Source organism: Apostichopus japonicus, chromosome 9 (genome assembly GCF_037975245.1).
Source record: "Apostichopus japonicus isolate 1M-3 chromosome 9, ASM3797524v1, whole genome shotgun sequence".
In the NCBI taxonomy this organism is placed as follows: Eukaryota; Metazoa; Echinodermata; class Holothuroidea; order Aspidochirotida; family Stichopodidae; genus Apostichopus; species Apostichopus japonicus.
This window is the reverse complement of record NC_092569.1, coordinates 20,638,571-20,662,464: the sequence shown is the minus strand read 5'-3', so window position 1 is coordinate 20,662,464 and position 23,894 is coordinate 20,638,571. Positions and strand designations below refer to the sequence as shown.

General features: G+C 35.1%; 1 protein-coding gene across 1 annotated transcript; it reads right to left on the bottom strand.

The window, feature by feature from the left end:
* Window positions 1-13,676: 13,676 nt before the first annotated feature.
* Window positions 13,677-23,397, bottom strand: LOC139973932 (uncharacterized). Its single transcript, XM_071980822.1, has 10 exons — window positions 23,267-23,397; window positions 22,997-23,092; window positions 21,404-21,472; window positions 19,464-19,532; window positions 17,929-17,985; window positions 16,968-17,036; window positions 16,159-16,373; window positions 15,081-15,371; window positions 14,349-14,616; window positions 13,677-13,942 (listed from the first exon to the last, which is right to left on the bottom strand). The coding sequence occupies exons 1-10, from the start codon at window positions 23,346-23,348 to the stop codon at window positions 13,677-13,679; spliced, it is 1,482 nt and encodes a 493-aa protein (XP_071836923.1). The 5' UTR covers window positions 23,349-23,397.
* Window positions 23,398-23,894: the final 497 nt, after the last annotated feature.

Genomic DNA, 23,894 nt, shown 5'->3' with positions numbered 1-23,894 from the left:
AGGTGTTCTGTTCATCTCCTCCTCAGAGCAGAGTTTACCACCAACAAAATATGCTCTTATCCAGCATGTTAAGCGCTGCACCAACCAGGCTGCTATTCACAGTAGGGAATTGCAGCAAAGGATTGATGCACTCTCACCAGAGGGACATGGATGGAAACTTGAAAATGATGACCTTATAATCACTTGGATGATGAAGCCACCTGACCCAGATGTTTTGCTTCAGTGTGTCAGCAGTAGCTGTAGAGTCGGCAAATGTCTTAAAGGAAGATGTTCCTGAATGAATGCACAACTAACGTGTACAGACCTATGTAAATATAGAAATTGCAGCAACTTCCAAGAAGATGTTGAGATTGTTGATGCAGGGGAAGATGATTTGGAGGATGAACTGTGATGGTGTTAAATCTTGATATCTTAGTCTGAAATTTTAATCAAGTTTGAAGTTTGTAAAGAGGGTTAACTTTTTCAAAGTCATGTTGTCATTATGTTGTTCCCCAGAGTTTAAAGGAACCAGAAAACATGATCTTATTCATATATTCATTTTAGCTATTAGTAGTTTTACGTAGATTACCCTACCTACCAGACACCTTATGATAAATATCCACATTTTCTTCAAATCACACTTTTTTTGCTGAGAGGGGAGGGGGGAGGAGGGTGTTATGGGCATGCTTTACCTCTTGCATATACACAACTACATTTACTGATGACGATGACGCAAATACCGCGTCCTGAAACCAGTCAGAGGTTTATATACTGTTGTTGGGGAACCATCGCCCCTGACCCTGTTCCAATATCACGGTTCTTTATTGTTTTGCCGTAACATTTCGTTACCTGTTTTATTCATATTGTTAACACGTTTTGTGCATCTGTTCAAGTTTTGACTGAAGGATATTCAAGTCTTTAGTGACTTTTATTTCATCTAATTATCTTTACCTCTACTACGGAATGGACTTTCCCTTTTCCATACCATATCTGACTTCCATGCAGTGAATTGAAGTGGATCCTGTTATAACTAGTACAACTGTCCTTGGATGAACTTTTAATCACTTATTAATTCCTCGCCGCGCCTTTTGATGAAGAACCTGTATCTTGAATCATCGCAAAGGCCCAGCTCTACTACACCATTGAGTGTATCGACCCAGTCTTAATAGATACAATATTTCTTTCTATCTGGGGCTTAAGTTAACTGTCTTCGTTATTCACTTATTTGTACCATTCACCTTTATTATTCATATTATTTGTAGAATATAGAACTATTATTTTTCAAAATATCATTCGAAACCTTGTCGATCTTTTCTTTTATACGTTAACTCCCTTGGAAACACTTTTTGCAGGAATACGAATTATAAACATGTCGTTTCCGTAACAAGGAGAAAGTACCTAGTTTTGCAGAAGACTGTAGAAAGAGTACTAAGGTAACGGATATATACCGACTAACTTTATTTCACATCTACGATATGCCATGATGTCTTAGTGTGCCAACTTATATATTGATTTATACAAAGGAAATAACTCACTGGTCTTGGGGCATTGGCACATCTCACTGTAACAAGGGATTTAGCTACATGTAAAGTAAAGGGGGAGGGGGTCACATGTGTAAAACAGTTTGGATGGGGAGTGTAACAATTATGGAGAGGAACTTTTCATTATAGGTGTATATTTACGCATACATGCACAGACGAAATGCATTCATAACATAGGGGGAAAATCTAAAAATATTTGATTTATAACAAAGTATTATATCTGAGTTTATTAAAAGTGGTACATTTTTATAATTAAAACCTTTAAGTTATAATGTGCAAAAATTGTATTTCATATTTCAAAGTTGAAAATGTGATTTTTTACCATTTTGGCGAAAATGGAGTGGGGGGAGGGCACAACTTGTAATGCCTGAAAACAACCCTCACTGACCCTTAGACCAGAATCCTCTTCCACCATTCTTGTAACCCTGACCCAACTATTATACAAAAAAAATATATCAGTCGTAATTAAACATATAAGAAAAGAGTGGTATGTATGCACCACTGTACCAAATCTAAAGTTAGCACATGTGTTCCTAATACATAGCATCGTAGCACGTAATGTCTACATAACATACCCAATTTCAAGGGTGCGTTACAAAAATACTGCAGGAAATTTTTTGGAGAACTTTTGATATAATGTTTGTGATGCATTAAACTACCCAAAAATGCATTAAAAGTCTAGACCCGGTGTTGCTGGAACGAACCTGATTTTACAGACACATAGTAGCTTAAAACAATTGGAAGTTGGACAGTACTTTGAAGATTTGTGCTTCGGCACCATGTACCACGGGTTTATCAGATATCAAAGTGAAAGCGGCCTTCCACAAGAATAACGAAAGCAAATCTTCATTTTTGTGTAACACTTACACAACCCAATCTCCACACAAACAAGACTACCAATACATAGTTTTCATTGAAGATTCCAATAATTTATGCAATTTCATATCAATAACATATGGAAAGTCACTCCTGTTATGACATTAGAAACAGACTGTATGAGATTAGTGTGGCACCTCGCGTCTAAATTTGTAATTTGCATATACGTTCTGACGACTGATAACCGTATTACAGTGCATTTTCTTGTAAATCTAGCAGACAACGTACATGTACCGTCTGGTATCATAATTCGTTTTAAGTGCTATTTAGGTATTAGTATTGGAACAAAAACGGTATCAATGTCAGCACGAGCCAAACTTTAAAGAAAGCTCAAATGTTGTATGTCCATCTCTAACATCCCTGTTAGAACCATGGAAATATTTGAACATTGTCAGCAGTGCGGCAAGTTCCCCAGACGTTTTGATATGGAAACAGTACAGTTAACATATTGGGTATAGCCTGTTCAGGGAATGGTGATAAGCAGCCTCCGCCCCTTTAATGTTTTTGACAAATACTATACATTCCAAGCCAGACTTTTAATGCAAACATAATATGGTTCAGGAACTAATGGTATACTGGCATTTTTAAACTGAAACTAACAGTGAATATTACATGAATTGCACCAGAACATAATTTTAGTAAGTATAAAAGCATGTGCAGGAGCAACAATTTTTCTTTTTAAAGGAGACATTTGGAGATGATCAGGAATGCAACAGAAAGTGTCCCCTTCTGGAATTACCCTAATGTACAGTATGGTGTATAGCTGACCAAAAACATAAACAGAGATATGGACAGTGAATATGATTGCTTAAATTTCATCTCAAATTTTTGATGGTTTGTTTTATTAAACTTTTCCCCAGAAATGTGGCTTTTTACTAAACACATACAGATATGGAGCTTAGCATGATATTAAAAGACGAGACGCAATAAAAAATGAACAATCATATTCAAGCAAATTATTGCATCTTCAATCCCTGTTTATATTTCCCACAAGATTTATTTCACATAAGCCAGGATACATGCACTACTTCATAACCAAAATTTACTGAACTCTCTCATACATAAGAAACATCTTATACCTCAAGTATTTATCTTACCAGCATAGGCTGGATTTAATACCGTAACCAATGCAAATTACCTCAATGTCATAAGTTTCCAGTTTCCATGCTTGGAGGGACAAAATTATAAACAATACCCCTGGATTGCACAATTTCAGACCTATAATTGCAAATTTGGTAGCTTTACAGTATGTTTCATTGGGCTGCACTAGAAGGTTTCCATGATATTGGTGCTAGTTGCATGTGCCTTTGCTGTATTCACTCCCCTTTTTTTGAGGAAAATAATTTAATTATGTTTAAAAAGTAAACTGGTTCTTGGTGTAATAAAAGACCCCAAACTTGCAGTAATTAAGTCAGGCCTAATATCGTAAACTTTTCCCATAGCATAGCCCCTGAAACATACTTGTAGATTTGTGCAACTGCGGTTCAGAAACAATGCAGCATTCCCCTGGAGATTTTGAGGTATATAAGTTTGAAAGATTTTATAGTAGTAATATGCTTAACAAATGTCCCCAGTCCTGCACAAGTATCTTTGTGGTGGTTGTTGAAAATTACTGTACTATGGATTTCTGTTCTCGCTTGTAATAAAAATTTAAAGCATCTTGAAACATGAGAAATGCATTTAAGAACAGTTAAAGGTAGGGCAGCAAGATATCCAGTAACCTCAACACTTTGGCCAGTTTTGCATAAGGACGACTTCATTTGTATAACAAGTTCCATGTTCTTGACAAACAGCTGCAAATGTTTCCTAATACTTACAAAAACATGTGGTGCCACAATGTGACCGAACTAAAACATTGTAAGAAGTACATTGCAAAAGAATGAGACCATGTATACAGTTATATTTATAGGATACTTCCCATGAAGACTGGTCTGCATTCTCTTGGTTCTGTCTGCTTGAAGCTTATAGTAATTTCGTCCTTCTTTTCTATGGTGTAACTGTTTAACATATCCTGGTACTAGTTGCTTTCTGTTACCGCTCTGCATTTATGTGAAGCACATACTGTAATACTGTACCAATCCAACAACTATTCCCAGCAACTTCCTAACTCCATTGAAAATATGTGCTGTGTCACAGAGGATATACACAAGACGTGTGAATCTACTTTGCGATTAAAACGTCTGGCATTTATATGTAGAGCATATCCTTTGCTGTATCAGCCTGTGGATCAATCCATCTGTTGGTACAAAAAGAAAGGCTTTCTCTTAAAAATATGCTGATTTGGTCCCAATTATAGCACGCTATAGCTTGGAAAGTTTGTGCTTACAGAATAGACCTACCACGGCCATAAAACGACCTCACACTCTACAAATGAAGAAACAATGGGCTGCTTTACAAAACTAAATCTACTGTTAATCAGCCACTGTTTTAATCATCTCACAACTTTTCATATATATACTATGTTCACTGTCACAATTCCAATTCGTTTACCCATCTCATTTTGGGCCCAGTAATTCTTGATTCATCTTGCCTTGTGTATAACATTTTATTTATGCAGTCGTGTATTCATTGAAGCTGATAGAACTCCCTTATACCATAACGAGCACTATTTATAGTTGCAAGTCATTAAAGTTTAACAAATTGTCAATATCTCAAAATTTAAATATGTAAATTTATAGATGGCTCTAAGCTGGTGGGAATCAAAAATTCTCTTCAGAATTTAGCAATTTGGTGTCCTGCATTGATCAATCAAACCTTTGAGAGTGAAAACCAGTGAGTGGATATAGCTCTAGTGTAGTTAAATACTATGGAGATAAAGGAAAATATACCACCACATTCACAAGGTCATACACAAAGTTTCAATCCCTTCTGGTTGTTTCTTTCTTCATTCCATGCATTTTTAATACATTACTACAGATGTTACTCGTATTTGAGATGATAGAGTCCCATGGTATCAACGTTATTCGATGCCAAACCTACAGAAAAGGAAAGTTACTTTGGGTTAATTCAGAAAATATCTTCCATTTTGCTGTCGATGATGCAGTAGGTCACCACATCGATCTGTTCCAAACGGCATCAGTGCTCTCGCTATGATTGCTACCGTTCCAACATTGACGTTTCACTGCATGGCAGCTACATCGTGCGGTGTTATTCCCTTGAATAGTGGGTTGTTGTCATTCATACTGAGAACATTGATCGTCAAATTGGTCTGAGAAAATATAAACAGTGCCAATCAAATAAATACAAAATGGTCAGAGCGTAGATGTGCATTATTTCAATTTTTATTTGATATATACACGTCTCTCCAACATATTTGGGGCCAATACAGAGCTCACATCTTTAACACTGGATATTGCAACATAAGTCAACTTGGCATTACTTATGGATCTAAAAGACTCACCACAATGGCTTATATGCTGGGGATGGGATGGAAGGCTTATCAAATGTTTGTGCTACGTAGAGTTTTGGAGGACAACCTTTTAATTAGTTGCACTCTGTTTTTGTAACAGTTACATTATGGAACTGTATTGACTCCATAACTCTTTGGGAAGCAGTGCATTGTTATTTTGTACAAATTTTGGCAAGTTATGAATAAGACACAAAAGAAACACAATGCATCTAGAGACTTAGATTAAAGGTATTCTTTATTGGCCCAAATTTTATGCTAGATTTTCAGATATTATATCCTTTAACTGTTTTTATTGATACCCTTACTGGGATATTCAGACATCTTAAAGTACAGCGGTGTTTAGAATGTCTGAGAACAATTTGGAGAGTAAAGATTTCCAGGAACTTTTGAAAAGTTTTTGTCATTAAAGCATGTCTTACTCAATACAGGCTACTTGTAAGTTACATTTGCATGGTGACTTCAGTATCTAATAATCTAGGCATCTAGCTAGGGAAGATGTAACATTATTGTCCAGGAAAATCTAACGCCATATATGATACATGTACAGTAGGCTAAGAAGTTAAGCTGACCTACTTGTGAAATCTAATTTCTTGGGGAGTTGGTTTTAATTTGTAGCTCTAACTACAGACCAGTTTACCCTAGACACAATGCTAAAATAGTGTTAGGCCTTGGCATATGGCCCTAGGCTATAGCCGAAAGTAGGCCTAGTAAGTTTTAGGCTAGAAGCTAGTCTATAGTATTGGAATATGGGAATGAACAAATAACGTAAAGCTGTATGCAACAACGTTGCCTGAACAGGCTCAGTTATGGTTTTAACAATATCACCAATTTTAATGACTAATCTCATGGACCTTACCTGAAGTTGCTGACTTGCTGGTTAGACGTTAACATGTTAACGGTACTTTTTAAGAAAAAAGTCACGAAGGAAAGAACCTGGGAACGAAAACTAAACTACCGAACGACTGATCCGATCTCAACCCCAGTCCACTTGCATCGAGAGGGAACAGATACTACACATGATCTTAGCTGAAACTGTTATTGGGTTGAATGCACCAACGCAATGAAGCATACGGGTATGCTTTAGCAGTTAGCCCCTAGCTTATACAGTGCATAGTAGGGCTAACGTTACAATTAAAAATTGTAGCGGTAAAAAAAAAAACGACCGGTTTCCTCCTTTTGGGACTCATCAGACGAAGGTAGGAATCGAACCCCGGATCTTGTGTCACGAACTGAAGTCCGTACCACTCGACCACAGAGTGCACCCCTGGTGCTTTGAATCTTTTTTGTCAGATTCAAAGCACCAGGGTGCACTCTGTACAATCATTACACTTGCGTAATACGCCCAAAATGACAGTTATTAAAGGCCAATTTATACGCATTCACACACCAGTAGAATACTGTGGTCGAGTGGTTAGGACACCAACAGGGGGAAGAGGAGAGGTAGGAGATAAACTGTAGAGAGACAAATATAAAATTAAGTGAAGAGGATAGTGAATAAACTGCAGAAGGACAAAAATAGGAAAGTGTAGAGAAAAAAGTGCAAGAGAGTTAAGAGGAGAATGGTAACAGAGGGAGAACAATGGGAGATAGGGGGGGGGGGGAGAAGAAGAAAGGTTAGTCATGTCCTTCCTAAATTTTGGGCCCATGAGATTGAATGGTGCGAAGGCGTTGCATCCACAATGTCTCTCTGCTGAGTCGTACTAGGTCACTGCGATTTGACCGACATAATAATATATAAATATAGTGGTTTAGTAATGAACCAACTAATGATTCATGCGTGTATATACACTTATACATGTCAGGATGGTACATCAAAGGTAAATGCAGGCTGTACAGAAACTTGTTCTTGTAATAATAACGTCCTAACGTGCAGCTCGTACTCCTGTAGTGTTGATGCAACCTGTGTGCAAAAAGATGACGACCACTATTGTTCTTGCAATGAAACCTTCTGTGGAGACGGTGTGACGTGTGCGCATGTGCGAGACTGCCAAGATGTTTACGACCACTGACGAAAATTTAACCTCTTACTTGACCAAGCAATCCATTCGATGTCTACTGCCAGGATGGTTGGATAGTGAGTTTCGCTTAAGAAGACATAAACCCAACCACCAATATTGGTATTTGTTATTGAGATTAGTGTCAAAAACAACTTATCTAACACAGGTAATGAAACTCTTATTGCACTTGGGAGATACAACAGAGTTTGCTGTGCTTCACACATTAAGTTGAACACATCGTCAAGTCTAAATACGACAACATCAAGCCACAAGTCCTTCAACTGTTGATGTCTGTATTTACTTAAAGGTAAATATATTTAATGGAAAATAAGCTGCATCTGAACGACGAATCTGAAATATTGAAATTCTGGACATGACCTAATGATGGCATCAGAGTCAATGAAGGTTGGCATTCTATTTGAAAATATGAGAAAAAAAATAACAAAGGTTTTAGGTAGAAGTTACGGATCGCAGTGATGCTACGACAGCACTAGTACAAAAGTAATGAAAGCTACACCAGACACGACTTGTAAACTAAGATATTTAACGAAACAGAGTTATCTTAGCAGTTTGGGGGAGGTGTTCTTCACAATGATCTTCGTATAATGAGTCAAAGATAACGATTGGTGTTTGTGTCCTCTTTATAAGCTTTCTTGATCAAAACGTGTTCAATAATATGATTGTAATAAGAGGGGTGTGTATGAGTTGGTGGGTGTTAAAGTATAATATATGGCGATAATTTAAGTAGCTGTATTTCATTTGATTTTCAGTTCAAATAGTCCTTATGGTTGGGGTCTAACATGTCGCTGCCTTAAACAGATTGTTGAAGCAACATTTTCCTGGTTTACAAAAACAAAACAGCTTATTTCATTGCATTTTATTCCTAGAAATGCTCACTGCCTGCAGAAATATACTTAAATAACTTTATGAACTATTCAATTCCTTCTTATTGAAGACTTAACTCGGCCATGATTATATATTTGTATGGAGGAAAACTACCAACTAACTGCTTCTTATCACTGCAAATATGTTACTGGTTATTAAAAGGCTCCAAACCAACAAAGTAGGATTATATTAATGTAGTTCTTTCAGCATCGTTTTAACGGATCCGTTGACTTCCGGCGTGATTGGATAGACTATAAAGACGGCTTTGGAAGTTTGGAAGGTGAATTCTGGCTTGGAAACGAAATGGTTCACTACATATCAAAACAGCGAACACACGAGCTGAGGATCGACTTACTGTTCAGTCCCTTAGATGCAAATATATATCTTCAATGGAACTCTTTTCCCATTAGCCCTGAATCAGACAACTACGTGCTAGAGGATCTTGGAGACTACTCGGGGAGCTTCGGTAAAGCACTTTCCTTTATGTCTAATTTCAAAGCAGCCTATATTTATGTTTTTTCACATTTCCGAATAGTCCTACATTTGGCATCGATTTGTTTTATTTTATTCCATGCATTCTCTACGTATTTTCTTCTATGCTATCAAAACTGTAGACACGACTTTGAAATATAAAATTATGTAAGTCGGATTTTTGTTTTTGTACATTTCCTCTTGATTTGCTTTTAGGAAAAAACATACGATTACCTGGATTTCCACAATGGACAACCGTTTACAACACAGGATAGAGAACACGGAAACAACTGTGCCGTTCGACATGCAGGTGCGTGGTGGCACCGTAACTGTTATGCATCGAGTCTGAACGGTATATATACCGGTGGCTGGGATACTGAAATTTGCCTAGGAGATAGAAGCCAGGCACAACACGAATGTGACATGAAGACCACGCAAATGAAACTTAGACCGTTACTGTAATGGGAATTTAGGAGTAAGCCAGTTTGAGAACGTTGGTAAATTTGATCAAAACATATAGTGTTTTTTCATTTGATCTTGTACTGATTAGATTATCGACATTTATTAATCAATGCTAAACACACACACACACACACATGTTTACTAGGGTAATTCCCGATTACGGACACTAATTGGTAATCAAGTGCTTAAACCATCCATTGAAGATTCCTATACTATGCTAATGACTGTTCACTATACCGGTCAACTCACTCAAAACCAAAGAATCAACTTGGAACAAACATGTAGCCTTAGCCAACGTAAAATGAATTAAGTCAGTTAACAATGGAAAGGCGAGGATTTATTTAGAAGATCAATGCCAATTTCGTTATTCCCATGCATATTGAGAAAGCGTAAAAACATTATTTTGTTAACTTTGCGTGTGCTAAAAACTGTTTTACCCCGTACATACCAAATACCAAATACCCTATTTTAGCAACTAGAATGATGTGGACACTTGGTTCATTTTATTTGTATTCCTATTACGATATCACTAGTGTTCGAGATGTTTCTAAAACTTAGTCAGTGACACACTTTTTTCCATTCATCAAGTCCATTTGATTTAAATTCAATAAATGTCCAAACTAGATGTCACAGGATGACATGATTAGTCATAAATGTTTATCATGTACCGTTGTTTTCTGCTTTTTGATCATAATATTTCTATATTTTATATCATTATTACATTCAATATATTTTAAGAACCTTTTCAAAAACATCTTTTCGAATACCGTCGAATACCTTTGACGATTAAATATTTAACGAATTAACAAAATATTCGATTGCTTAGAACAAAATTAACAATGATAATGATTATACGTTGTCCGATGGTGCAAAGAAGTTAATTTATAAATTTCAACGCTGGAAATTCGGGTAATATAGTCAAGAATGTAGGAAACGTAGGCACATGCACGTTTGTCCGCACTGCCTGTTACCAAATAATATATCTACTAGTATACAGAAGGAAAAGCCTTATAGAAAAAGGTGATGGTCTGTCACCAGTAATTTATTTGTGGGCTACTCCATTGTTTTATTGACACCTATCTGGGGGTGGTAGAATCGTCACAGGTATTATGGATATTTCAAAACCTATCAACAGATGTGGTTAACTTGATGACTGAGAAGAAAGTGTGCGAGGTCAAATGGTACTTCTATATAATGCAAATATGTATCAATCTCATTGATAAATGCTCTGTACATCTGTAGGAATAGTTTGCCGGTTTGTTATTTGCATTCTCATAACGTATACACTCGGAGATACTGCAAATTGTTTCATCATCTGAGGGTATCAACGCCTGATCATACTGTGTTTGATGTTAAGAAGGAGGCGTTGGGGTGGGGGTGTTGGTTTGGTGTGGGAGGGGGAGGGGCGTAGGGTGTGGGTGGATCGAACGGGTTTGGTTGGGATAACAATGTTAAACTGTTTCGTCTAATTACTTGACCTGATCTGCTGATCGACAATTTGAAAGAGAGTAAGTCTACAGAAGAGGAGGAACCAGTACAAATAATTCTTGTGTTTATTTTATTCTAAGAATGACTTTTTTTTAGAGTGGACTGGACTATTTATGATGAAGAAGGCCGCTCGAAATCTACAGTAACATGTTTAATATTTTATTCATTCATAATAGTTAACGAATAACAAAAACTTGACTTGACTCAGATGGTACTTGTAACGATCAATGTCATTGAATTATTCGTTGGTACAGGGTTCAATCGTGCAGCGGGGGGGGGGGGGGGGGCGTCTCACATTCAATTGCAGATTTGAAGAAGCAAACTGCAAAATTATCTCAACACGTTCTCATAACATGGACGCTCTTATATTCTATACCGCAAATTACAACATTGATTTCTTCTTAAAGTTCTTTACGTTTGAAATACTACAAGGACAGTATTCATTACCAAAAATGTAATTAATTTATTTATCGAATGAGGCTACATGATTTTCGTTTCAACAAACCTGAAGGAACATGTGTCTCATGCTCTACCATGGCTCCCATCTATCCTGATTATTTAGCAAACTATGATATTTTTCCGGTAATAGTTTGACCGCTTTTGTAATATAAATATTTTGACAATGTTTCGTACAGGTAGTTGCTTAGACGAAAGACTTAAAATGACCAAATTGTACAAAAAGAACATCCAAACAATAGGGAAAGTTTGCAAGATACTTCAATACATATATTATTTCGCATAGACGCATCAATTCGAGAGTCAATATTCATTTCCGCAGTTACATTTTACGTGAAACAGTTTTGTAAATATTCAATACCAAGGAACCACAACATCATGAAATGGTTACGGTCGTTACACATATGAGAAAAGAGGTTAATATTTACAATATCAGAATCATCTCAAAAGTATAATTTAAATGTGTAATCGTAGTGTTCATACATGCAGAGAATAAATTTGTCTTAGAAATTCCAATAACATTTTTTTATATGTATTATATTTGCTTAACATATTAACTACTTCACTCTTAACGTACTTAGAACCTACCGTGGAGAAGTGAACCCTACGTTGTTCCAAAAACAAGTTACTCTCTCACACTCTCGGTAGATACACACAATGAAGGCTTAACCGATATGTTTAACTTTCTTTGAAATACGTGAATATGTAAAACTGGCATAATCAACATAGTCATATTGTGTTTGATTTTTTTATTCCGAAGGCTACATTATTACTAGGCTACAATTACAAAACACAAGATAGCGGTATCAACGTATGAAAACCGTCACTTATAATTATACCATACATAGACCAGTGTTATTTAATCTAGATAAATCTTTGAGACATGTGGAAGTTCCAACACTCTCTAATTTCAGGTATTCACCATGTTTTCGTCATTTACCTTTAACCACTAAAACAATTAAAGACCACAACGTTTCCTTAAGTAAAATATACAACATATCAAATGCTAAGCAATAAATGTCTATATATCAAGAGGCAATTCAAGGATGTTATAAAAGAGTGTGTATTGAGCGCTATAGGGTCGTTCAAGCCGACTCCCGTGTAAGGGGTCAGGGAACTTTGTCAGAAGAAATGTTTAGAAGTTTTCAGAAGTAAGTAAGACACATTTTAAGCCATTTCTATACACTATACATTAGCCCTTTGATACGGTGTCAAGGCAAGGTTGTGTTAATAATCATGTACGTGATATTGTATGGACAAATTAAGATGGGGAATATTATCCGTGATGTCATCTTTCCTTAATTGGATCAGTTTTTAGTCTACACTAAATTGTGCAGAAGCGATGCGTTTTTAGAAAACTATATCGCTATTTTTTTTTCTTTCTACAACACCAAACTTGAAATGAATATTGCAAGTGTGTGTTCATGATTTAGCCATCCATTGACTAAGTAACCATTCTTAACCACGGTTAATTATGAATGTTATTATTACTAATGTGTTAATCAACCAATCATTTGACATTGCAATCAACAAAGTTGAGCCATTATACCAGTTTGAACAGAGAATAGAGAGTACTTGAACGTGATAGTAGGTTGGAATAAACCTCTAGCATGCTGATACTACACTATTCCATACTGAAGAACTTTATTATGTATTAATGACGTATGGCGTGATTCTATATTAACGCTCAGCATGTACTCCATGTATGACATCCTTAGTAAATCCCTCTGGTTGAACTGTTCCGTTCGTTTTTATTGTTGCCCATGGACTAACTGACTCGACGTTGAGTAGTGTATACATAATGGATATTTAGTGTCACAGATAACTTATACAGACATGAACACCTAGACGATGATGATAATAATAGATAATTATTCAGCACGATGTGTATTGTTGAGAGCAGATATATAATATCATGTTTTTGTCACATTTATTACTACATTCATTTTGACTTGCAAAGTCCTGAAAAAGTATTTTGCTTAATAACTGATTTATAGATTCGGGCAGGGACTTTTAATGCTGGTTGGTTTTAATGTTTCGTGACCTATTTGTCACCTTTTGCAACGAAGAATTGCCTCAATCAACATATCACACGTATTGATGGACGTATATTCAGACAGGTTTGATTTTCATTTCAGTTGTATCAATATCGCAGTCAGAAATCATTCGTTCCCTGTCGTAAATGCACACTCCATGATCCCAGCCATAGCCAAAATTTCCATTGAAATTCGCTGTAGTACATGTCAATTCATCATTATACCCATTGTACCACCAGCCACCGAGATGATGATTCGCGCAATTTCGTGATGTATCGTTATCGTTGTCAGAGTCATGTGTTGAAAACTCACTACCGCGATGATATCCCATGTAGTCATATTCTGTGTACAATGAGAAGGAAAACGTAACCAGCAAAAAAACCCATCTTTCTTCTAAATTTACTTTTTTTTCTCAAGAAAAATCGAAACTAAAATAACTCTCATCATCGTCTATTATGATGATGGGAATGACAATGAAGATGAAAATGTCAATAGAACACGGAGACGAAAACGAAGATGACGATGATAACGATGGCGACAATGATGACGATGAAGATTTTGAGAAATTTTGATAAAATTGACGTTTTTTTTATTAAATGATGCTAAAGCTCCTTAAATATCGAAAGTCCCAGTCGATCAGTAACCACAACAAACCAGGTTCCACACTTTGTCATGTAGGCTTACAAATTTCGTTCATGGCATATTCTGTGCATTGAATTATAGGCTACGATAAAAATGTTTTACTCACCCAAGCTGCCTGTATAACTGCCGAGCTCTTCTAGTGCATAGTTGTTGACTTCTGAACCAATTCGAAAGAGATCATACTGAAGATAGTGGGTAATGTTATTACTCCGTTTTTTAAATTCCATTCTCATTTTGTAGTTCCGTTGAGCAGTTATGTTGGCTAATCGGTCGTTTCCAATCCAATGTGAATTAGTTCCGCGTCTATATAAGCCAGATCTGTAACCATCCCAGTTATCGTAAAAACCCTTGTTATCGACGCGGAGCTGAAAAAACTAAACAATAACAGCAAAACAAAAATAGGTTTATATCAGTATGCTAGTTAGTTGAGGCTCATTAAGGAAGTATTCACGGTCCACTTGAAGCCAGATTAGTCAAGACAAGTACCTCTGTGATGTTTTGACAGTGTATGGATTATATGAATGGTCTATATATTAACAGGAAAAGACACTCTCCCCTTCAAGTGGATATTTGCAGCCCAGCCATATTGTCAAAGCATTTTCTGCCTTCGAAATATATAGTAGCAGTCCGTTGATATTATGTTTAGAACAAAAGCACAAAATAAAACTTGTTCTTCAACACTCTGTTCTTTAACGTTGAAGTAGGTAGGTTACGTAGTCCCGCGTAGTAAATTTCAGGGGCGGGGTATAGAAGTACAATGTGTAGTATGGTACATCTTATTTCTCGTACATAAAACGACAACTATCATGGACATAAACTCAAAAGAAAGTCCTCTTACAGTCCATCCGTCTTTGCAGTAAGCTTCAAAAGGTTCCCCTGACCATGTAAGCGGGTATATCAAGTGAAAACCTTCACTGATTACGCCATTTTCGTAAAGATCTTGGCAATCCTGTACACGTTTACATACTGTCCCATTTCCCATATAGTTCACGTTGCAATCGCACGACATATTGCCATTATGGTTTTGGCACGTCGCATGTTCACTGCATGTATAGTTTATGCATACAAGAACGTCATTCTCACATGAGCATGTTTCCGTGCAGTCCATGGTCACGTACGATCCGCCATTCTTAATACAGAGAAAAAGTGAATAAATATGAATGTAGTGTTGCCACCCTGATGATATTACGTAGATTACATCTCTGGAATAGTGTTCTAGTCTGTTCTCAAGGAAAAAAATGACAACTTTAAGGAATTGTTTTTCATATGACCTTTATTTAGTCCATCCAGACATATGAGCAGGTGTTCGATTAAGTCAGGCCGGGCGTGGACGGAGTATTACTTGGAAAGTTCTTGGCTTCACGTTTGATTTGCTCTGGGGAGCAATATGCTTAATTTATGATATGCTGGATTTATTATTGAATGAAAAGGGTCTCACCATGACTTTTTAATAATATTGCTTGATTAAATCTCTTTTTTTTATGTTTTTATTTCAACTTCATGATCTAAGAACAGAAGGAGAGAATGAATTATCATAAGATCAACAGGTATTTTGTGTCGTCCATTGTAGAGTGATTACTTCGTGAATTAATAAGATTCGTAGCTTGATCACTATGGAATATTAAATCTGTTCAGTACATTTACCAGAACAGTAAAAGCTACTAGTTGCATGACAATTACAAAGAAATAGCAAAGGTGACGTCATTTGTTTATTATCACCTACTATAAAGACATGTCCACTGTCTCCGTCAATGAAATTCAAATATGTGACATTGGCAGTGGAGAAACTTTCCTTTTATCTGTGTTTTGTAAAACTCTACAACTGATACTTTGTTGGGATAGAGCAGACTGGTTTTGGCGGATACGATTGTTAAGGAACACACATGATGACTAGACTAATAACAGTTTAAGAATACCGGTATGACTCCTCTCGTTTCGTGATAACACCCACAAGCACTCTCCGGTATGCAATTCTGTCCGAATAATAAAAAGCCGGCAGGACATACGCATGTTCTTCCTCCAGTACAGTTTATATGGCAGCCAAACCACCCATGAGGGTCGTCACATGTACCCTGGCATACACAGTCAGCAAGGACTTGATTCAAAGGGCATGGTGGCGTAGTGGTCGCCGCTGAAAATGGAATATGTTATATTTCATCAGGATGTTAAGGCAAGTTTCCCTTCGGTGTCAACTTCTTCGATCATTCACATATAATGGTAGTGCGATGTGGTACCCGTATACTAGTAGTAACGGTGAAAATGGATTTAAGTCTCACCTCCTGAGTTTAAACAGGAGGATAAGAAATGAGCTTCAGGTAAAACACAGAATTTGGCCCTTCCGTCAACCAAACAGCATATCCAACTCGAGATTTATCACGACGATACTTCTTATAACTTACAAAAATGGAACCATATACTAGCGACAATAGAGTTAATTTCTGCAGTTCTGAATTTAAGGAAATATTCACCAACATTCAGTCCATTTATGCTTATCAATTAAACTTACTTTTCTATTGTATGTGCTTTATTGTACAAGACATTTTTTTCATAGCTCTATAAACGTATCTTATGCAAAGTTGATAAATTTGAGTTATACATAACAGAGGAGAACGAAGCAGAACATTCAATACTGAAATTATACAATAGTCTGAAATCAAAAAAATGTTTATGTCGATTAATTGTTAAACATGTAGGAAATGTAAGATGTGTACAGCTTTGGCAATACCTTCTGTCGTTATTGCTGTGGTTACCGGTGAAATCGTGGATTGCAGAAAATTGTCAGTCGACATTCGTCCTAACAGTCAAGAATAAAAGAAGAGCATTATGTTAAAATAAACGGTGAATTTATTTATTAAGAGAATATTAAGAGTAAATGGTAAAGTGTGATTTTATAATGTTAGGATGTAACTCGAGAGGCCTGATGGGGAGACGGACGTATAGATTCCTTCCGATTAAACCCCTCTGACTAGCTTTTTTCACAGTCGGTTTAATAAATTATATAAAACAAAAGTTTGGTAAACTCACAGTTTAATACAATGCGCGAGAAGAGACAATGCCGATATTATAAAACTACTAAAACAGTTTGGTTTATTAAATGATCTTTATCCAGAAATATGATACCAAAGCTAACGGCCTATATACAAATACATAGGTCAATCTAACAATAATCATAGTACTAGGAAAATGGTCTTCGAATAGTTGAACAAAAAGAAAAAATCTTAATATAGCCAGTAACTCGTGAATAAAGACTGATTCTAAATGTAATGTCTGTCGTCTAGCTACATGATAACAGTAAATCGGATATTTTCAGAATGAATTTGATTTTTCCCTTTCATTCTTTGAATGGAAACTCTACCAATATAGCTGATGAATATTATCTTTTCTAACGGATGCACTATTAAGCAATATCCTCACGTTACAAGATTAACAAGAATATATGCTTAAAAATGGTGAGTTGTTCATTTATTTACGCTATATAAAAGTACCGGCTGTATCCTACTGAGAATAGCTTGGATATGATGTATTACTAAGATTGCTGTAAAATACTCAACATTGATCAAATTGAAGAGTCAATAGAAACTATTCTGCAGAACATCAACAAATGCCCGAAATACATAGCTCTGATAACAGAGCACCGCTTTTGATATATATGATTTGCACAGCGTATTATAAAACTAACTTCCAACCTGTTGTGGTTATTGATTTTGTTGAGGACTGAAAAGTCGACTTGGATGATGTCGAATCTGTAATCAAGTGTAAAATTATTTCTTCCTTACTTGAATATAAATAATTGTGAACACTTGGAACATTTCAGTAATTTTCATTAACGAAAGAAAAAAGGAGTAAAAGTTAATTTGCTGCGACATCCATCTACTACAATATTTTATATAAAAATTATGTAGAGTAGTTCGTCCCGCAACAATGCTGGTAAGTTTTAGTCTTCTATCCGATTACTATATATATATATATATATATATATATATATATATATATATATATATATATATATATATATATATACATATAGGTCCATTCGTATGGGCTTGGCTAGCTTACATTTGTCCATAAATGTTGTAGGACTAAATCTAGGTGTCCAAAATTGTATACATTAGTTGTGATTCTTCTGTTAAGCTAATCAAAATACTACTGAAAAAAATTGTTGTGGCTGAACTAAGTGATTTTGCTACAAAATCCATTAAATTAGAGTGACTTATATACGGATACCCAACGGAGCAATGTATTGAAGGTGCCTCTCATACACACCATTGACGTGTTGTATTATCTCTTGTAGACAACAAATACTCAGGTTTTTTGTTTGCAAAGCGGCAATTCGGTTGGTCAAATACATGTTGCAAATCGTTCAAATTAAAAGTTTGAGTTTTTGTTCATCTTAAAAGAGATTTTTGATTTTGTTTTGTTATGTATTTAAATGAGAGTTTTCTGCTTTTCATCTCATTCCATTACCACATTGCATATGTTGTATATTAAGAAAATGTCAATATTTGGATTCTGCCATCTTGTTTTAAATTCAGAATAATAGTATTCTGATCTACGTTAATAATAATGCAAAGATTTAAAGACGTTTTATAACTGACTTGTCACTGTCAGCACCGCCGTGAAACGCTGACACGTAAATGTAGCCAAATCTATTGCATTTCCTACACTCCTGCAAACATTGTCGAAATCAATGAACATGTTAATTTGTTATTGCTCTATGATGAAACTACAAATTTCCTTCTTTTTTTTTTAAAGAAGAATGAGTGAGTTATAATATACTGAGAAACTGTCTCGGCATTACTGCAACAGCCTTACACGTTTATCAAAACTACATCTGTTAATAAATTACGACAATGTTCCAATGTAAGTGACCAAAGCGTCGCATGATACTATCAATTTAAACAACCTTTTTTTTTGTTTAAGTAATTAATACGTGACTGAATTGATTTTATGCATCATTTCTCGAAGATTAATTACATCTTAACACCATTTTAAATTCCAGTACGATATTTTAGAAGGAAAATACATTTAACAGATAGTTGATTTTTTTTTTCGTTACGTAGTAGATACCTGTCCCGAACATTCGGAAGAAATGTATACTTAAGTGTTTACTCACACACAAATATATTACAAACTTTCCAATTGTGAAGTATAAATGCACAACTCTTTATTATAGACTTTAGTTGAGTTTAAAACAATCTTACTTAATTTAAGAGTAACCTACCTGTGTTTGACATCATAGAAGAAACCTCTGGAGAAGTCTCATCAAACATACCATTGTTTTGACTGTCTTCTAAAAACAAACATATTTGATTGAAGAATAAACTATCATGTTAATTGTCAAACAGAAACATCTATAATCATTTATATGAGGTACGAGTTATAGAAACTCGACTAAAACATAATCTTCTTCATATAAGTTGTATTATGCAATCGCATTTAGACACGAAATAATGATAGAAGATAAACAGAGGCTTCCACTTTCATTTACATACAATACATATATACAAATTACTCAAATAGATTAGCAAGGACTTCCGCTTTCAATTACACACAATACATATATACAAATAGAAAAACAAGGACTTCCGTTTTTATTTAGTATAAAATACATATATACAAATTACTCAAATAGATTAGCAAGGACTTCCACTTTCATTTACATACACTACATATATACAAATATGCAACTATAATTGCAAGGACTTCCACTTTCATATACATACACTACATATATACAAATATGCAAATGGAATCACAAGGACTTCCATATTCAGTTACATAAAAAACATATATACAAATAAAATAACAATGCCACCAAAGGTTTAGGTGATACTATATGATAATACAATCACCATATCTTTTAATGCTAATCGGATCCGACTTTAGTATAAAACAACTTGATCTAGGGGCATTGTCATCCAATTGAATTGTATCTCTTGAATGGCGCGGTGAATTTCGATCCCAGCCAACTGTGAACATTTCCTTTCTTGAGTGTTTACCATATAGACATTGAATTTAATTTCTCATCTACACAGTAGATCAGTATAAACTATATTATTTCACTCATGCCCTCACATAAGCTCGGTCATCGGTTAAAACTTACTCTCCATCTGCGGGATACTTTATTCAAACTTATTCAACTGCCTGGATGGTTTTACCTACAATATATATAGTCCATCGGTAACAACCATAATATTTCAATATAAAATACGAGGTATCCCCCAAAAGTCTATCCGGACCAGGCAATGAAATAACCGGGATTCACATTTCATGCGATTTACCATCTCAATACATGCGCATAGTCTTGTGAAGCTTCACTAGACTGAGAGACGTATGTCCACGTAAGTCTACCATGCACATTTAATGTCCACCGCCTGCTTTGCTAGATATCCAAGGAATGCATTCATAATTTTGATAAGCGGGATTTTCAAAATATGCGTAACTGTTATTTTTCATTATTCCCACAATGAATAGTAAGGTTTTATCTCACAGAGAAATACATCACTCTGAAGGGAAGTGAACAGTCAAGATGACATTTTTCTTTTAAAAACGGGTTCTCTGATGTTTGCCGAGAAATTTTCGAAAGAATATTTCGATAGCAAAGTACATATTCTTAATACTTATCAGCTTGTTGCGTTCTTACTTTACGTTGTGTCGATATTTTCCCCACGGTATATGTTATGAGTGATATGGTGTATTATACTTGTTTTTTGGATTCATCAATTGTAGTTGTAAAATAATATAGTCATTACAATTAATAAATTTGTTAAAATCAGTGTTCGATACATGCAATAATGATATGCCACCTAAAAACAAATACAATTATTTCGAGCATTTCGTTTGACTCATTACCATTTGTTAACATAACGATATATGAAAGCAAATAATGTTGTCCATATTATTCTTCACACATTTCATGTAGGACGTAAAGATTAACTCAAGTTTATGTCTGTGACTCTGCCTAGAAGAATTGAACTAAATATATTACTTACATTTAGTATTCCCATACAATACTCCTGATATACAACCCTGCAACGAGAACTTATAGCGGGCATTTCGTTTGACTTATTACCATGCGTTAAAATATATTACAACACTAAACGGAAGTAAATAAAGTTTGTTTACACAATAATATATAAAAAGTGAGTTTTATATCTATACCTTCTGTAGTTATTGATGTGGTTACCGGTGAACTCGTGGATTGCAGGAAATTATCCGTCGACATTCGTCCTAACAGTCAAGAATATGAAAAGAGCATTTCGTTAAAATAAATGGTGAATTTATTTACCAAGAAAATATTGAGAGTAAACCTTAAGAATGATTTTATAATGTTAGGATGTAACTCGAGAGTCCTGATGGGGAAACGGACGTATACATTCCTTCCGTTCAAACCCCTCTGAGTAGCTTTTTCCACAGTCGGTTGAAGAAATTATATAAAACAAAAGTTTGGTAAAATAAAAGTTTAAAACAATAAGCGAGAAGAGACTATGCTGATGTTATAAAACTACTAAAACAGCTTGGTATGGTAAAGGATATTTTTCCAGAAGCATGATACCAAAGCTAAAGGCCTATATACAAATGCATAGGTCAATCTAACAATAATCATAGTACTAAGAAAATGGTCTTCGAATAGTTGAACAAAAAGGAAAAAACTTAATATAGCCAGTTACTCGTGAATAAAGACTGATTCTAAATTTATTTTCTGTCGTCTAGCTACATGCTTACAGTAAATCGGATATTTTCAGAATAAATTTGATGTTTTTTTCCCTTTCATTCTTTGAATGGAAACTCTACCAATGAAGCTGATGAATATATCAGCTTGGATAGCTTGGATATGATGTATTACTAAGATTGCTGTAAAATACTCAACATTGGTCAAATTGAAGAGTCAATAGAAACTATTCTGCAGAACATCAACAAATGCCCGAAATACATAGCTCTGATAACAGAGCACCGCTTTTGATATATATGATTTGCACAGCGTATTATAAAACTAACTTCCAACCTGTTGTGGTTATTGATTTTGTTGAGGACTGAAAAGTCGACTTGGATGATGTCGAATCTGTAATCGAGTGTTAAATTATTTCTTCCTAACTTGAATATAAATAATTGTGAACACTTGGAACATTTCAGTAATTTTCATTAACGAAAGAAAAGAAGAGTAAAGTTAATTTGCTCCGACCTCCATCTACTACAATATTTTATATGAACATGCTGTAGAAAAGTTCGTCCCGCAACAATACTGGTGAGTAATTTCTAGTCGTCTATCTAGTATTCTATCTTCTATATCAGTGAGTCTGGGTAAAGAAACAGATAACTGAACATCTGCTGTCATAAAAAAAAATAAGTGGAAAATATGCATATATACATTTCCTTCTAAAACAGATTTATTTGATGTCTTGGTGATTTTTCTTCCTTTCCCTTTGGGCCAGTATTCAGAGGGTTGAATGCCAAATATAGTTTTATTTATAGAGGATGGTTGTAAATATATCATCACTATAATTTAACATGAATTAGCAAAGCGTTTAACTAAGATTCAGTTATTTCGGGGTTCTCTATATATTCACCAAACAGTTCATTCAAATTACTATTATGCATATGACATATACGCTTGAATATAATATGTAAATAAAGCTTTAAATGAAATCACTGTTCTTTTTGCAGTGAAAGAAAAATCAGATTTTACTTTGATACATGTATTACTTTTCTATATTTATAACTTCTTAGATTACCTTAATAGCAACTGTTACTTACCGGTTCTCGGTATTAGCTCCATTTGATTGCTACAGTTACCACCACAAGGCATAACGGCATCTTTAATTGAGTGTCGTTTTGTGCACTTGAAAAATGCTGAAATCATAAGAACCATTAGTTTAAAGATCACCATCGATGCAGTTGCATAACAAATATTTGCTACAAGTATAATAACTGATCCGAGTTTGCTGATTCATGCTTTTTCTTTAAATTCACAACGTCTAAGTAATGAGATGAAATGTTAGATCTACTTTCCGTTACTCTACTTACCAACACTTCCCGCCATCGAAGAATAAATGCAAATACCAATAAGGAAGCAATGAAAGATACACGAAAACTGAATTGCACTCATCTTCTTTTCTCAATGTTTAGTAGAAACTAACATTTTTTCTGGATCATTCCTTGTCAAGCTTATCAGTGTTCTAAGTTACTTTGAAAACCCTCGTGTCGCTACGCAGATACCGAAGTCTGAGGGAACACACAACCGATCACGTGATTCATGTTCAGCATTATTATTAATGTTAATATTCTACAAAAGCGAAAAAGAAAATGGAAACAGCCACGCTATTGATCGAAGGATATTGACGTCGTTTGGAATACAATATGAAGCCTACTTCTACAGAATTATACGCAAAGACACAATATTAAAAATCTATGATATGAAATCAATAAACAAACCTATTTCTTTATAATTGAATTCATTCATTTTGATCGTGTCTTAAATTTGTGATTTTTGGGATCGTGATTTAAGAAAACGTCTTTTGTTTTATTAATATTTTTTATATGAATCCTGAAGTAACTGAATCATTGTGAAACACTTTGTTTTTTATGGAAAGTTATAATGACGATACATTTACCACCAGCTTCTCTAGATATGAACCCTATTTGGCAAACAACT